The sequence below is a fragment of the Epinephelus lanceolatus genome, chromosome 6 (genome assembly GCF_041903045.1).
Source record: "Epinephelus lanceolatus isolate andai-2023 chromosome 6, ASM4190304v1, whole genome shotgun sequence".
In the NCBI taxonomy this organism is placed as follows: domain Eukaryota; kingdom Metazoa; phylum Chordata; class Actinopteri; order Perciformes; family Serranidae; genus Epinephelus; species Epinephelus lanceolatus.
Genome location: NC_135739.1, coordinates 22,089,327 through 22,104,564, shown reverse-complemented (window position 1 = coordinate 22,104,564; position 15,238 = coordinate 22,089,327). Strand labels below are relative to the sequence as shown.

General features: G+C 40.0%; 1 protein-coding gene across 2 annotated transcripts in view; it reads right to left on the bottom strand.

Annotated features, from left to right (window-relative positions):
* Positions 1-297: 297 nt before the first annotated feature.
* The window catches only part of negr1 (neuronal growth regulator 1), a 179,023-nt gene continuing 164,082 nt past the window's right edge, over positions 298-15,238 (bottom strand). For both annotated transcript variants that reach the window (XM_033621702.2, XM_033621701.2), the window contains one exon: positions 298-8,948. In XM_033621702.2, the coding sequence (XP_033477593.1) occupies positions 8,848-8,948 (101 nt within the window). In that variant the 3' untranslated portion in view covers positions 298-8,847. The remainder of the gene's footprint in view (positions 8,949-15,238) is intronic.

Here is a 15,238-nt window from a genome sequence, read left to right as displayed (position 1 = left end):
AAAACATTTTAAATTTCCATAAAATTAATGTTAAAAAGTAATAAATCAATAGTTTTTTTTCTCCAACAAGTAACTCTGATCATAAAGTATCTGCTCGTTAGATGGATGGCTTGGATATTTTTAGTCTGTAACATGTTGTTATGAATAAATTATCCTATTCCAGCGTGGCCCCAGAGCAAGTGTGTTCAGTCAAACCCTCTCCTCTTGAACACATATAAAAGCATCAGCGTGTTGTTGTGAGCGACGAGCGTCGCCGTTGTGAAGGTCACATCAGTTCAACACAAACACAATCTACAGTTCCATCATCAACTGCCATTTATTAGTATCAAACCACTGCTACAAAATTACATCAAACATGATGAAAATGGACTTGCATACGTGCTATACACAATGTAAGCTTTAAAGTAATTAAAGTACATGAATTTTCTTATTTCTGGACAAATATCAATATATATATTTATATATATTATATATAGATATATCAATGCCACTTAAAGCCATATATATCATTCCAGTGATCTAGAGCCTATAAATGTACAATTATATCCCTGGTGGCTAAAGGACCTTCATACACATTGGAGTAAACATTTCCGTTCCAGATTTCTCATCATATTATTCTTCAGCATGATGATTTGAAAAATTTAAATATAACAAATAAAAAAATGTGAAATAAAAGTCCATATAGAAACTTTTCGGATGTTCCCACCAACTTTATAATATCCACTCCCAGTTTTTGTAAAAAGAAAACAATATGGCATTAGTAAATATTTTTTAATTTACAGAAACAAACAGAAGAAATGCTGCACCTCGTTACCTTGAACTCTACTAGAGGTCACTCCATTTAAACAAACACAACACTGAAGACACACACACAATGAACTGGTGCTACAAAGAAGTGATTTGCTGTGTCATTCAGTGTGTATAAAACAATGTGTAATCTGCCTGCTGGGGCATGAAAACAAATGAAACAGGATTACATTTACTGTCAGTCAAATGATGACATTCTCTCCATGGCACACCCATTCAATCCTTCATGAAAACTGACAAGTGCCCGGGAGCTTTACGTGAAAACACTTCGCAGTGTGTGATTTAGTCATCGGCGTCATGGAGAGACCTGGCTTAGATAGCTTGCTTTTAAACCCAGGCATTATCTCAGGCTCTGCATCATTGGCTGGCAACTTATTTTCCAGTTCAGTGGAAATAATGAGGGACAGGTTGACAAATACTTGATGCAACTTCTTTTTAAAATAGCCCCTCCCTACATTGGCAGCTGCCAGCAACACTATCAGAAGGATTTCAAAGAAAACGGAGAGTCACACCAGTCAGAAATCACTGTTTTTGTACCAATTGAAATGTTTGAGAGAAAAGAAAGAGACCTATTTAAAAAAAAACCTTAACTTTTTCTTTTTTCCATTTAGAGCTGAATCAAACTTGCCCGGAGACTGGTTATAGAGAAAGAAATTCAATTTTTTTTTCCTCTTTCTGCCTGCGTTTGACAGGAGGGATAGCATTTTCCTGCTGTGCAACAAACATATCTCCCAAACTGAATGCTAGCACTCAAGAAACAGAGGTTTTTTTGATACTGACAACTCAGTATGCTGCTCAGGGAAGTGGGATGGCGACTGCGGGAGCCAGGCGGCAGCTCCAGTGAGTAGTATGACACAATCTCACAGTTAAAACTGACAAAGGCACAGGAAGGGTTTCATTAACCGCAGGGTCAGGAGGAATCCCTCTCTCACAACTCCTCCGCTCTGTTCGTCGTGGCCTCCGGCACCTTTGTGAACAGCACTTTGACACCGTGCTAATCAATTCCATAACCTCCAGTATACGCTGCCTCATTTTCACTGCAGGATGATGCAGTTTTACATATATTAATTTGCAGAATAAAAACTACAAACATTCAGCATTTGAGTGGTGAAATCACAACACACTGTAAAGCGTTATGTGCTGATGATGCACGCTGATAGGCTGAGCATTTGCATTAGCTGCGATACAAAACGACTCATTGTCAGTATTTATCCGCGTCTGCCTTCTTAGACTGTAAATGCCACTTGCAATATATTGAATCACCTCATCAACTCTTTATTGGCAACACACCGTATGTGCTCCTGTTGGTGCTGTTGCAGGGTGTCACAGCAGTGTCTGAGTTTGTAATGATGCTTCCTACAGTGACACTCGGAGTCACACATCATCCTCAAAATAATTCTGTTTGTTTAAACACAAGCTGTGTTCGTGTTGTTTTTTATTTTCAGCGCGGCAGTAAAATTTTAAGATAGTGTCAGGTACAGTACGTCAATCACAGAGAAGATTAATAAACGTGCCTTTCAAATACGTCTCTGCCCATATTATTAAAGAAGTGAAAACAAAGCGTAAGAAGAGTTTGTGTGAACAGTTTGACCTGACGATAATCAGGCTGAACCCTGCTTCTGTTTCCCTGGTAGATAAACACACATGACTACACTTAAACTATGCATTAATCCTAATTATTCTAATGACGATGATGACATTTAACTTTGTTTAATTCATTTGTATTCTATGCTACATTGGGGTTACATGTGTCAGGATAACGGTTAATTAGTGCTGTATTTGTTTCGTTGTTGAGATATTAAGTATGTAATGTTTAGCTATGTTTAGCAGGAGCATTAATGCTCTAAATGAGGGTTGGTTATGATTGATAAAATACTTTAAAGGCACATTCAGTACAGTACTTGTCCCCCTCCAAGATTCAGTTTAAACAGCTGTTGTTGCATGAACCCAAACTTGTAATAAATGCAGACAGAACAGTATGATCCTGATACATCGGGACGAGAGGAGGATGCTTTGAAAATGGACAATTTAAAAATTCAGTGTGGGGAATGTGGAGCCGCAATAATACGTACTCGCATGAATATTTAAAATCCTCTTATCTTAAATTTAAAAGTGGAGAGATTTTTTTTCCCCCCGCTGTCAGCTGGGAGCACAAGGTGAGGCAGTGATCTCTGCAAGTGGGTGGCGTGGCCTCTTTTCAGCTTGTACATCAACATGACTTTTTTAACTGAACTTTTATGAGGTAGGTCACACAGCCACGGATCTTTTAGTCGGGAGCGTATTCAGGTCAGAGGATACTCCAGAGCCTTGTGCTGTTCGGGAAAAGGTATAACCAGGGCCTGTGTGGGACTGAATGTGCAGAAATTCATGTTTGTAAATATATTCAGATCACATAAACTGAGCGATGAGGATGCGGTGCAAACGGTGGTTAATCCTATGTATTGTGACTTCTGGTCATCAGGGCTCAGGAGGATTTATGAAGAGTCTGAGGGCAGAGGGGAGGGGATCAAATATGCATGATACGGGAAAATTAGGATGACTCAATAATTCTGGCTACACTGTACAAACACACTGATATTTTCCTCATGCCTCTGCTTGGAGAATATTCCCGGCAGTGTTTGTTTCACCAGGGTTTCACTGCGCCACTGGCAAATCCGTATTTTGCTTCAAGCACACTTCAAAGAGTTTATAACTCATCTGTATCCACAAAACCAGACCAATTTACTGCAGTTTGGATTTAGTGATAATATGTAGATTACCGTGACACTTAAAATTACTTTTGTCATGATTCTAATCATGGTGTGAATCTGGGATCTGGTAAAAGTGACAAAATTCTGTTAAGTCACATCTGACAATTAAGGCTGAAAATATCAGGTATCATCTAAATTAATCCTAAATTGATCCAACAAAGTGCTGCAGGATGAAATTTATTTGTAGGCCAACACAATTTTAACATCCCCTGGTTCCCTTAACAAAAAGCCAGTGGGATTTTTCCATTGGATTTTGGATCATTGCAGGAAACAAGCTCTGTGGCAAACAGAAGTTTATGATAGTTAGTTTAAATGCAATCACCAGAAGATTAGGCTATGAACTAACTACACTACAGTCGCAAGACTTCAACACTGCCACCATAACAAGGCTATTAAGCCATGTTTGACATGATGATGTTCTGTAGTCTCATTTAGCCACTTGTTAGCAACCATCTTTTTAAAACACGTAAAAGCTTTACAATTTACTAGTAGGGGATACTGATCTATTTTATGTTTTAGTCCAAAACATTAAAGTGTCTTTAGCTTGTGTTAACCACAGACCTTATTTTAGGCATCTAACCAAAAACCAACAGACCCAATGACCTCAAGACAAGCGAAGTGGGAGTGCTAAAATGCTTATTCATTCCCGCAGCACAATGTGTGCAGACTACACACATTGTAGTCTTAGCTAACATTAGCTAACGTTACACTGTAGTGTTAGCTAACATAAGCTAACATTACATTGTAGTCTTAGATAACATTAGCTGACGTTACATTGTAGTGTTAGCTAACATAAGCTAACATTACATTGTAGTCTTATATAACATTAGCTGACGTTACATTGTAGTGTTAGCTAACATAAGCTAACATTACATTGTAGTCATAGCTAACATTAGCTAATGTTACACTGTAGTGTTAGCTAACATAAGCTAACATTACATTGTAGTGTTAGCTAAGATAAGCTAATGTCACATTATAGAGTTATTATTAGCTGACATTACACTGTATTGTTCTCTAACATTAGCTCATGTTACAATGTCACAGTCAGAACAATCTGTCCTAAACATAAGTGATAAAATATTAGTTTGTGGCTTTAGCTGTCAGTCAGCGCTCGACTGATGTCTAGCTACGACAGATTTTGACATGTGCAGTCAGCCAACATAACATTGTTTGTACCAGCCATTTCCTTACCCAGCTGTTTTATTTTAACCTAAAAAGACATGATACCTGCTACATTTTTAAAAAGGGGAGTTTTTCCTCTCAAACAAGCCATCTTTGACCGAATGATGGGTGCCCGCAATTGTTCAGACAGCCCAAAATTCAGAAGCTCCACTTGTCTGTAAAATGGCCCAATGGACCGAAAGTCCTTTACCCCGCAAACAAATGTCTATTGCTCCAAAGTCCTGTTTGTCTGAAAATACACACTCCTGCAGTCAGTTTCAGTTTCCCCCGTGGTGTTTGAGCCATGAATTCCAAATTTCTTTAACGACCCTTCATGGCATTTTTCCAGCAGCGTTTCAGCCACTGAACCTGGGCGTTTTTCTCCGACCCATCTCTGCTTTTCCAGCGACCTCTGTGCCACCAAATATGGGTGTTTTAAGCTGAACCATGATCTTTTCCAAACCAGCGGATTACAGAAATGTACAATACAAACATTTTTTTCTAATGATTGGGTTGTCTAACTGCAGGGAGTGTGTATTTTAGGAGAAACTGCACTTTGGAGCGATGGGCGTTTGTTTTTGGGATAACAAGCTGTCAGTGAAATGGGCTTTCAGTCCAATGGGACATTTTTCCGACTAACGGGGCCTCGGGAATTTGGGCCTTTAGAACAATGGGCAGTCCCCAAACGATGCACATACAGGGCAACAGCCAACAATGTATTTTGTAGTTGAGCTAATTCAAGAAACAATTAATGACACAGTTATTAAAATCTAAAAATGAGAAGTCTGCTGACAGCACTGATTCTGTTTTTGATTTTTAGAGGGACAGTTTAATGCAGGGAGAATGTAGTGATGAGACATTTTATATTTTAAGGAGGACATTGTGGTGAAGGCGCGCTCTGGCTCAAACCCTGTCTCAGTGATAATGACAACCCTTTTGAGTGCTCATGAACTCAGATGTGGGTTTATATTGTAACATGAAGACTTTTATTGCAAATAATAGTGATTCGATAAAAGGGACTTGTTAATACCATTATTCAAAATAATCAACATCCAGTACATTTCATATGTATGAATACTAGCATGGTCTTGACTGCTTAGACAAGCAACCAACACAACTCCAGACTGTCACCAATGTGCCACAATAATCATTATGACTCTGTATAGCAGTTGTTTTAGTTCATCAGCAAAAGTTGATTCAAATAAATCACAAACAAACATAGCCAGCTGGTCTGTAGGAGGTATGTATTTTTAGACCAGGTTCAAGAACCAAAGGTTTTGGAAAAAAAACCCAAAAAAACAAAAACAAAACAGAACTGGTTCCATTCATAAAAAGTATGAATATCTGTAAAATGGCCACCTCAAAAACACAGGTTAACTTTGACATGCAGCACAACCATACTCTCTGCACATTGTCAAACACGCAAGTGTGTGAAAACTATGACTACACACTGGCTCTAAAGATCAAAAGGTATCCTATTTTTCTCCAAATATACACACATTGATTCTGTTCTATAATACTGTTATATTGGTTCACACCCTCTCTGTTTCAAAAAGTAGGTAATTTGATTGCAAACATTGTTCTTTTTAATGTACTCATCTGACAAAAAATCAACAACAGTTATGGCATCTAAATGAACCCGACAACATTATAAACTATGCCATACTGTGCCTCATTCAAATAAATGTCACATATCCAGTTTTACATGTTTCAAATGTAATTTTTTTATACATTGTTTTCATAAAGGAAGAGAATAAATATACTTCTGACCCATTTTCATTATACCTTAACATTTAAACAAGATCATATGGTGCAGTATTTTCATAATTTGTAAAACAAGTCGATAACAATTTCAGTACAAACAGAAAAAAAAAAATGTTTAGCAGACCTTGAAACAAATCACCACAAAACGTAAAAGTAATAACAGTGTTTGTGCTTTAAGTCTTTTAACTGCGATGGCTATTTCTCTATAGGTTTGCAGTTACAAGTTCGTGTGAAAATACTGCGTGAACTGTTAGTCCCTCGATCCCGGGGCAAAATATAACACAATCCAAATCCAAACAAGACCTGCAAACATGTCAACCTGTAACGACAAATACTGCATTTTTTTAATCAGATGCAACTGGCTTATTTGAAAATACCTGCAGGAGCCATAGGTTGAGAAATTTAGTTTTGACTGAATATAACGCCTAATTTGAAAGATAAGTCAGCTACTGGTTTATGAACATTCAATAAGCAGTAACATGTTTAACAAATGAGTCATATCTTATTGAGAGCTTCTGGAAGTGTCCTTCTGAAGGAAGTTAATTTGATGTCAATGGTACTATTAAGGCATTACAGTACAGTATCTCTATTTACACCATGAATTGAAGATACTTGAGGATGAATATGCCATGACAGTCTTGTCAGAAAGTAAACCCTGGCAATAATGTTGTTTTTGAGCCTTGATATGGTTGATTTCAGCGAACAAAAAGCCACATTTTCTCCTATTAAACGACCTCATGGTTTAATTTATTCTCTGCTGGACATTCACGGGCCCTGTGGACACTGATCAACTGTTTGAAGACAATGGACTCTCATCTTGGAGGAGCTGTTAGCACCTTAGGCCATGTCTGTCCTGATGAGCATGTTCATAAGCTTTAGTCTGTGTTCTGCTGCACAGTTAGGATGAGAAGGAATCAGATTGGAGACAAAGCAGGTTTCATTGTTGTACCTTTTTTCATACCATGTGTTGGTGTATTTGCCAGAAATCTTAAGTTACATGACCTTTGGCTCTCTGGATGTCCTTTATTAGTTGCAATGATATATTTACTGTAAAAGCGAATGTGATATATTTAAGTATTGAATTATCTGAAAAGAAAAACAGCGGAGTAAAATACCGTGCTGCAGAATGCTGCTTTCCCAGAGTCCATTATCTAAGTATCATGCCAAAAGTTGAAGCCGAAATACTTCAAGTGACCTACAGCGTGGAGTTTTTCAGCCAGTCGATGGTCAGTAGGTGCACAACAAACTCAGAGGAAAAAAACACTCGGCTCAGACGCCCACTGGAGGTGGCGTGTTTCAGAGAACTGCATCTTACAACAGCTGAACTCAGGCTCTGCTCTTTCTTCTCAACTGCAACAATTTGTCGTGACATTCACGTATATGTGGACTCTCTGAAAGAAAAACTATGGAGTATATACTGTAGTATTTATATTCTCAAGAAAAATGTAAACATAGGGCAGCGATGTTCCTCCCTTCATACTGTACAAAGTCATGAGCTGAGTTAATGTTCTTGGTCAAATGAGAAAAGCTGGTCCCACTTTAAAACAAAAGCTTACACTATATTAAAATATAAAGATACAATACAGTATACTTTGCTACTTTGACGGCTGCCTGATCAAATCCGTTAGGCAGGCATAGTAACTGAAGGACCCATTTCAGAATACAACAAAGCACACCTTCAACACTGTTCATCCATCTATTGAGTAATCATGACAATACAGGTCCTGAAAAAGCCCTGCCTTTTTTCATCTTTTGATTTTTTTTTCTTTTTTTTTCTGTATTTTTTTTAAGCACACTCCATAATCAGAATTTGTATTGTTAGGAATCTAAATGTCTTTCCTTTGTTCAACAACCCATAATACATTCAATACAACATTGGTATGGTAATTCTGTGTACTGAGAGACTTGGCACAATTGCTTCTTTTTAGCCATGTACAAAAACGGATGAAAATGTCAATTTTGCGCCATCGCCTCCCAGAGATAGAGGCATGAAAGTAACTCATTTGGGAAGTTTGGGGGGCTTTTGATATGATTGGAGGGGGGGTGGGGCTGGGGAGGGGGGGCCGGGGGGTGAGCACTGATTCACAAGGTGGTCAATCAATCAGAAAAGAAGAGAGGAATAATAATAATAATAATAATAATTAAAAAAAACATCATAGTATTTACATGACAGAAATTTCACCAAAAAGCAAAGAAAAAAAAGAAAAGAAAAGAAAAGAAGTATTTCCCCACACAAAATAACGCTGATTATTTTTCCCCATCACGGCTTTTCAACAAACTGTACCAGATTGGATTCCAGCCATCAGCAATGTCAAAAAGGATTCTTAAATGCTCTCGACAGTCATTGTGTCTGGACTGGCCTCTGCTAGTACACGCTGATGAAGGAGGAGAGAGCCAGGACCAGGTATCGGCAGGCCAGCGGGACATGCGCACTTCCTGTGCTCCCATAGGGTGCAGTGTTGGGCGCTGTGGGCAGGAAACAAGAGAAGCTCTGATTAGTTGTGATTGCACTTTCACCATTTCAAAGCCCGCAGTCAGCTCGGTATGGTGCTTCCAAATGAGACTGTAAAAACTGCAATTACTACCCCACTTTGGCTGTTTGGAGTTGGTTTCTCCATCTCTGACAGAAGCTCCTACTTCATACGACTGCTGTTATACTGCATATTCTAAAGAGCCGTTCTCAGATCTTGTTCTTTAATAAAAGTACCAACACCAGGATGTAAATGTACTGCAGTACATAAAACTACTGCTTTTAGTATTTAAGTAAAACTAGAGGTAACAACAGAATGTACTTTAAGCAGGTTAAAAGCACCCATTCAGCAGAAAATAGGCCCCTGTGACTGACATGCTACCATACATCACATTATTAGATTGATGATGCTGAAGTACTAAAGCATCAGCAGCATACTACTGTTGCAGGTGGTTGAATTGGAACGACTTTAAAATGCTTTATAAGGGAAGTTTAGCCCAGTGGTTTCCAACCTGGGTCAGACCCCTCTAAATGGTCACATGATAAATTTAAGGGTCAATGAGATGATTAAAGATATACTTTAAAAAAAAAAAATCCAAAAACCAAACCAAACCAAAACAAAACAACCAAAAAGACTGATACAGAAGTATTAGTAGTGTGGTGGTGTATTTTCTGCAGAGACTCTGCCCTTCACTAAAGTCAAGTCTCATTAAGCAAACTTAAAAAACAACAAATATTGACAAAGGTGCTTTACACAGAGAAAATTAAAGAAATAAATGAGTAAGAATCAATAATTATGGATAACATTTTGCATAAAATTACATGAACGCAATAGGGGGTACTAGGTTAGGAGAGAGGAAGGAAAAACAATATTCTGCAACACATAGCTGTGTTTATTTGTTGAAATATTCTCTAATCTTTGCTCTCTTTGTGAAATAAACCTCTTAAACCATTGAATAGTTAATAAATGAAAAATTGTGAGACGGGGAATTCTGCTCACTGCACTGTCAGCTCAATGACATCTAAAATGTGATGGGGGAACCAACTAAAAACTGCTTTTTATAATGAGTCAGAGGCCAAAAAAAGATTGGGAACCACTGGTTTAAGATTTAACAACGCACTGTATCTTACAAGCTTATTATCTACTTTTTTTAAATGTAAAAAAATTAAGAGCCCCTACAGATTTGTAATCCATTTATACAAATTTTCTGACTAACCTAACAAGAGGGTTAATTAATCAATCAATCAATTCAATCAATCAATTTTATTTATAAAGCCCAATATCACAAATCACAATTTGCCTCACAGGGCTTTACAGCATACGACATCCCTCTGTCCTTATGACCCTCGCAACGGATAAGGAAAAACTCCCCAAAAAAACCCCTTTAACGGGGAAAAAAAACGTTAGAAACCTCAGGAGGCTTTTTTTTTTAAGGCTGTGTACTGGTAACAATCTGGAGATAAGAAATGATACAGCAGTTACGATTCAATGTAGTGTGATATATCGCGATACTGCAAGCAAAGCGATATATTGAGATTTTTTAAAATCTAACTTTAGGAGGTAGCGCTGCGCCCTTTATGATTCTGACTATGCCTGTTTCATAGACCTGTGTTCCTTGTATTTACACTAGCAATATGTTGTTATGTTGGAGTGGAAGAATCTAATAGCTGAAGATAGATTACATCACTGCTATCTCAATGTCGGGGGTTTGAACAACACAAAAGGAACCACCGCTGTGAGTCTTTGCAGGCATGATTAGTAATTAAAAATCAATACAGTGTTTTTGAGGATCAATACAGTACAAAAACAAAACATGATATCGCAATAAGGGTTTGCCATATCATTTTGTTCATGATAATATCGGTGTTTTTTTTAAATATCATATCATATGAAAAATTTGTGTCGTGATATTTGCGATATTTCGACTTGTTGACACATTGACGTCATGCTGTTACCCATAGCAACAACAAGCATGGCTCAAAGTGAAATTATTACCGACTTTGGGGTGGCTTCAAAAAGAGAAACAGCTCAAGTACTGTGTAATAAGCTGTGGCGTTGTCAGGCCACGTAGGTATACATTATGTGATGCTTGCAGCTTGACAAAACACTACATATATGTGAATGTGCGATAGTTCTGGTATCATAACAGCCTGTCACAGGTTACAGCGTGATGATTAGAGGAGAAATGGCAGAGCATAAAGGTCCAGGTGGAAATTTTTTTTTCCTAAATTAACACTTTTTTTTTTTTTTTTTAACTAATTTGTTATATCGTCAAGAATATCGTTATCACAAAAACAGCCTGAAATGTTGTTATATTATTTAAGGGCCATATCGGCATACTAAAGTGTATTTTTGGACTTAACTTGCACTGTATCGCACCTCCAACCACTCAAAGCACCCTTATACTACAGAGCCACATTCACTCATTCACACACTGGTGTGCCAACTGCTCACCTAAACATTTACACACACTCAAACAAATTGAGCAAATTGGGGTTCAGTATTTTGCTCAAGGACACTTCGACATGCAGACTGGACACTTAGTGGAAGACCTGCCCTACCTCCTGAGCTACAGGGTTAATCGGCACAAGTAATTGAAAACACTTGTGTGTGTGTGTGTGTGTGTGTGTGTGTGTGTGTGTGTGTGTGCGGGGACTTTACTCTGAGAAGAAGCTAGACAGGGAAGTAAAAGTACAATATTTCCCTCTGAACGCAGTGGTGTAACAGTAAAAAGCAGCATTAAGGTAAAGGTACCTCAAAATTGTACTTAAGTGCAGCGCTTGATGAAATGAATTTTGTTACTTTCAACCACAGGTTCTAAAATAATCTAAAACACTTGTCTTCCATCTCATCTTTTTTGTAGTTTGTGTCAAAACACTTTCCCTCTTTCATATTGCTGGTACAAAAAAAAGAAAAGCCATCAGTGGAGAGAGGAGAATAAATGAGGGCTACACGAGGTCTTTTCTTCACATTCCTATCGAAGGCGGCTTTGTTTTGTGCTGTTTGTGTTTCTCTGACCAGCAGACAACCACAGTAATATGAACAGGTCTCTCTGGAGAGCTGCGTCAGGCGGACAGAGAGGGAGAGGGCAGCCTTTCATTTGGAGGGGGCTACTCTGCCTCCTCAACACAGACACACTCTTTTAGTTTGTAGCTCAATAAAGCACACCTCACAGGTTACAAAACATGCTCTCCCTCAGCACACATGCACGCGCGTGCACATACCTGCATGTACAGGTCACATGCATGCCTGCACACACACACTCACACAGGCGCACACACACATACACACACAGCAAGGCAGTGCAAACAGGCTCTGCTCTACCAGGGGAAATCATGTGGTGCACAGCCCATATCAGCAGGGTGCCTCTATTTACACAGCCATGTAATTAGTTCACAATGTAACTCCTCTGATGTGGACCTCACGTTGCACAAACACACCGAGCAAAGCGAACAACAAAATAGCCACACACGCTTACTGTACACACACAGATGCAATCATGGACATGCAGCGTAAAGTCCTTTTCTTGGCACATTTCTGAGGTAAGAAGCGAGTCACACAGAAAAGGACTGTTATCCCACTGTGCAGTTATTATTGTGGCCTGGGTATTTATTCAATAAGAGTGGCATATGGCTGTTGGTGTGTTAAAATAAATACAATGATGCAGAGATTGATCTTTTTTTTTACCAACATAATAGCTTGTGGGAGACAATTTTCACAGGAGATGCCAGGGAGGGGGGAAAAAAAAGACGCGCACCCCATTATCACCTGACACGGCACTGCTTTTACCTGATATTTTCGAGCATTATTTGTCGGCACTGAAGTTGTTTACCTGTTAGAGTGAAAACTATAGCTCCGCTGACAGACGGGAAAGGGGGAAAAAAAGGGAAAGGTGGTGAATAGAGGAGCACAAATGGGTGCAAATTTTGATGATGTGTATGTTAGATGCATGGCTGGCCTGTGTGAACTGCAGCCCCCCCTCACTCTCTCTCTTCGTTCTCCTTGTCTCTGCCTTTCTATCTTTGTCTCCCCTTTCTACCTCATTCTCTCCCTCTGTATCCCTCCCCTCGCTCTCTCTCCCTCTCTCTCTCTTCTCCTATCCAAAGTACAGGATAATGACACAGTTTTCCTGGGCTGTGAGAGCGAGCCGAGAAATGGTAACCATAGCAACAGCTCCTGTCCTGCTCAGCCGGCCCACTGTTGCCTGAGCCTGAGTGCGGTGCATTGTGCTAGCCACGCTAGCAAAATCATTTGGGTTATGTGTGTGTCTGTGTGTGTGTGTGTGTGTGTGTATGTGTGTGTTTGTGGTGGTGGGTGGGGAATATGTCACTATTTCCCTTCTTCAGTTTCTCATCTGATCAGTGTCAGTGTAGTTTTTGGCTGGGTAAATGCTGCAGTAATCACATTAATATCTTGTACACAACTGGCTTTCGTGCAGCAGTTCAGGGAGCTCAGAAGGTAATTACTGGATCTCTGCTATGACTAATGTTGACTGGGCTGGAGAGCGTAACAATAAACCCCTTAGTACTTCAGGAGGAGAAGTGTTAAGTGAGGTTGGGGGATAGTCAGTGTTACTGGGTTGCTGCCTCCTCACAGTGTTTGATTTTGGGCTTGTTTAATATCTCCCTGTGTCACTGCGAAAAAGCGGGGGCCTCCATTGTTTTGACTGTGTGGGTTGTAACTTGCCATTTTAATTAACTCCCCAACCAGGAACTGCCTGCAACACCATTACTCTGCTTATTAACATGAAGGGAATAGAAGGGGAAAGAGACGGAGACCGACAGAAAGCGAGTGCAAAAGAAAGACAGATACGGGGGAGAAGAAGGGGGAATCAAAGGAAGAGAGAGCAGGGGAAAAAGACAGTGATTGAAAGGGGTGCGAGAGCGAGGCTGCAGCAGCAGCGGACAGCAGAGAGAAGGAAGGGAGGGGGGGTCTGACTGAGCTCTACCTCTTTGGGGTTTGAATTTAATTGCTATGTACATCAGCACTGAGCTACAATGAAGTACCAGAATCCCAGACAATATATCATAGAGAAACCAACAGTGTCAAGATGCGCAAACGCAGGGAAGACAAGCAGCGCTCCAAAGGGAGAGGAGTGGAGGAGATAAGTGGAGATGAAAGCGATACGCTTCAATTACTGTTTTGCAACTGAATTGAAATGAAAAACTAAAGCCTCCCCCGCTCTAGCCAGAGTCATATGAAAATAACAATCCCTGGTTCTCTCCTCTGATTCTGGACTGAAGCCATCAGCTTTAAATAGTGTGCCAGGAGTATGAGCCTCTCTCTCTGTCTCTCTTCCCTCCCCCTACCCACCCAAATCTCCATCGACAGCAGTTTTGTCACCCACATATCATATGCACAACAAATGCTAAGGCCCTGAACCTCAGTCACTGTTGACACAGATAATGAATCATACTGAAATATGCAACAGTGACACTCAGTGCGGGGTTTGTTTTGAGTACCATCTCGAGTGTTATGCGCTGCACTGTAATTCACCGGAACATCATCACTCATTAAGTAATAGCGTGAGCTACTTTCCCCTCCTCTTGTCAGCCCCTCAACCATCACACATACTGGGCTTGTAAAGTTTGAGCTCCATTGAGAACTCCTCAACCTTGTGTTTGCTTACGTACATGTTCCACGCACACTTTGAAATGAAAGAGGCAAAAAGTACAGAACAAATTCGGCCGTGTTTTTGTGCTGGATTAAGTCTCCAATTTGGTTATTTGTCGTTTAGGGGATAATTCATCCCTTGAGTTGGTCGTATCCTCCAAGCAGGCTGTCACTAGTGGCGCACAGACGGCAGCCAGCCAGGCAGCATCCCAATCCCCCCGAGGACACGGCTTCAGAGATGGGCTCTTCTGAGCAGAGGGGTGGGGGAGGGGTTCAGTGTCCTTGACCATCAATCAGTGGCCTCTGGTTCTCCCCCCGCAGCTCCCCTGGGAGAGCCCACATGAGACACTCCTGAGCCAGAACTGATCCTGTACACACCCTGCTGTAAATCGGCTAAATCCCTCTACATGCAAGGTTCACAGCAACCACCAAGGGTGTCTTTAACACAGCACAGCACAAACTAAAAGGTTGTTTTTTTTTCCAGGGGAAACCACGCTGGTGTTCGGTAAAGAGAATAAATGGAATATCATGCAACGCTCATGACATTTGATGAGGGGATGCCGCGCCTTCAAAGAATGTGCCGTGCTCCATCGTCTTTTAAATGCTTACACACCGAGAGTGTGCGAGCACTTTATAGAAGGCGATCAAGACATTTTCCATGCTTTACCTCAC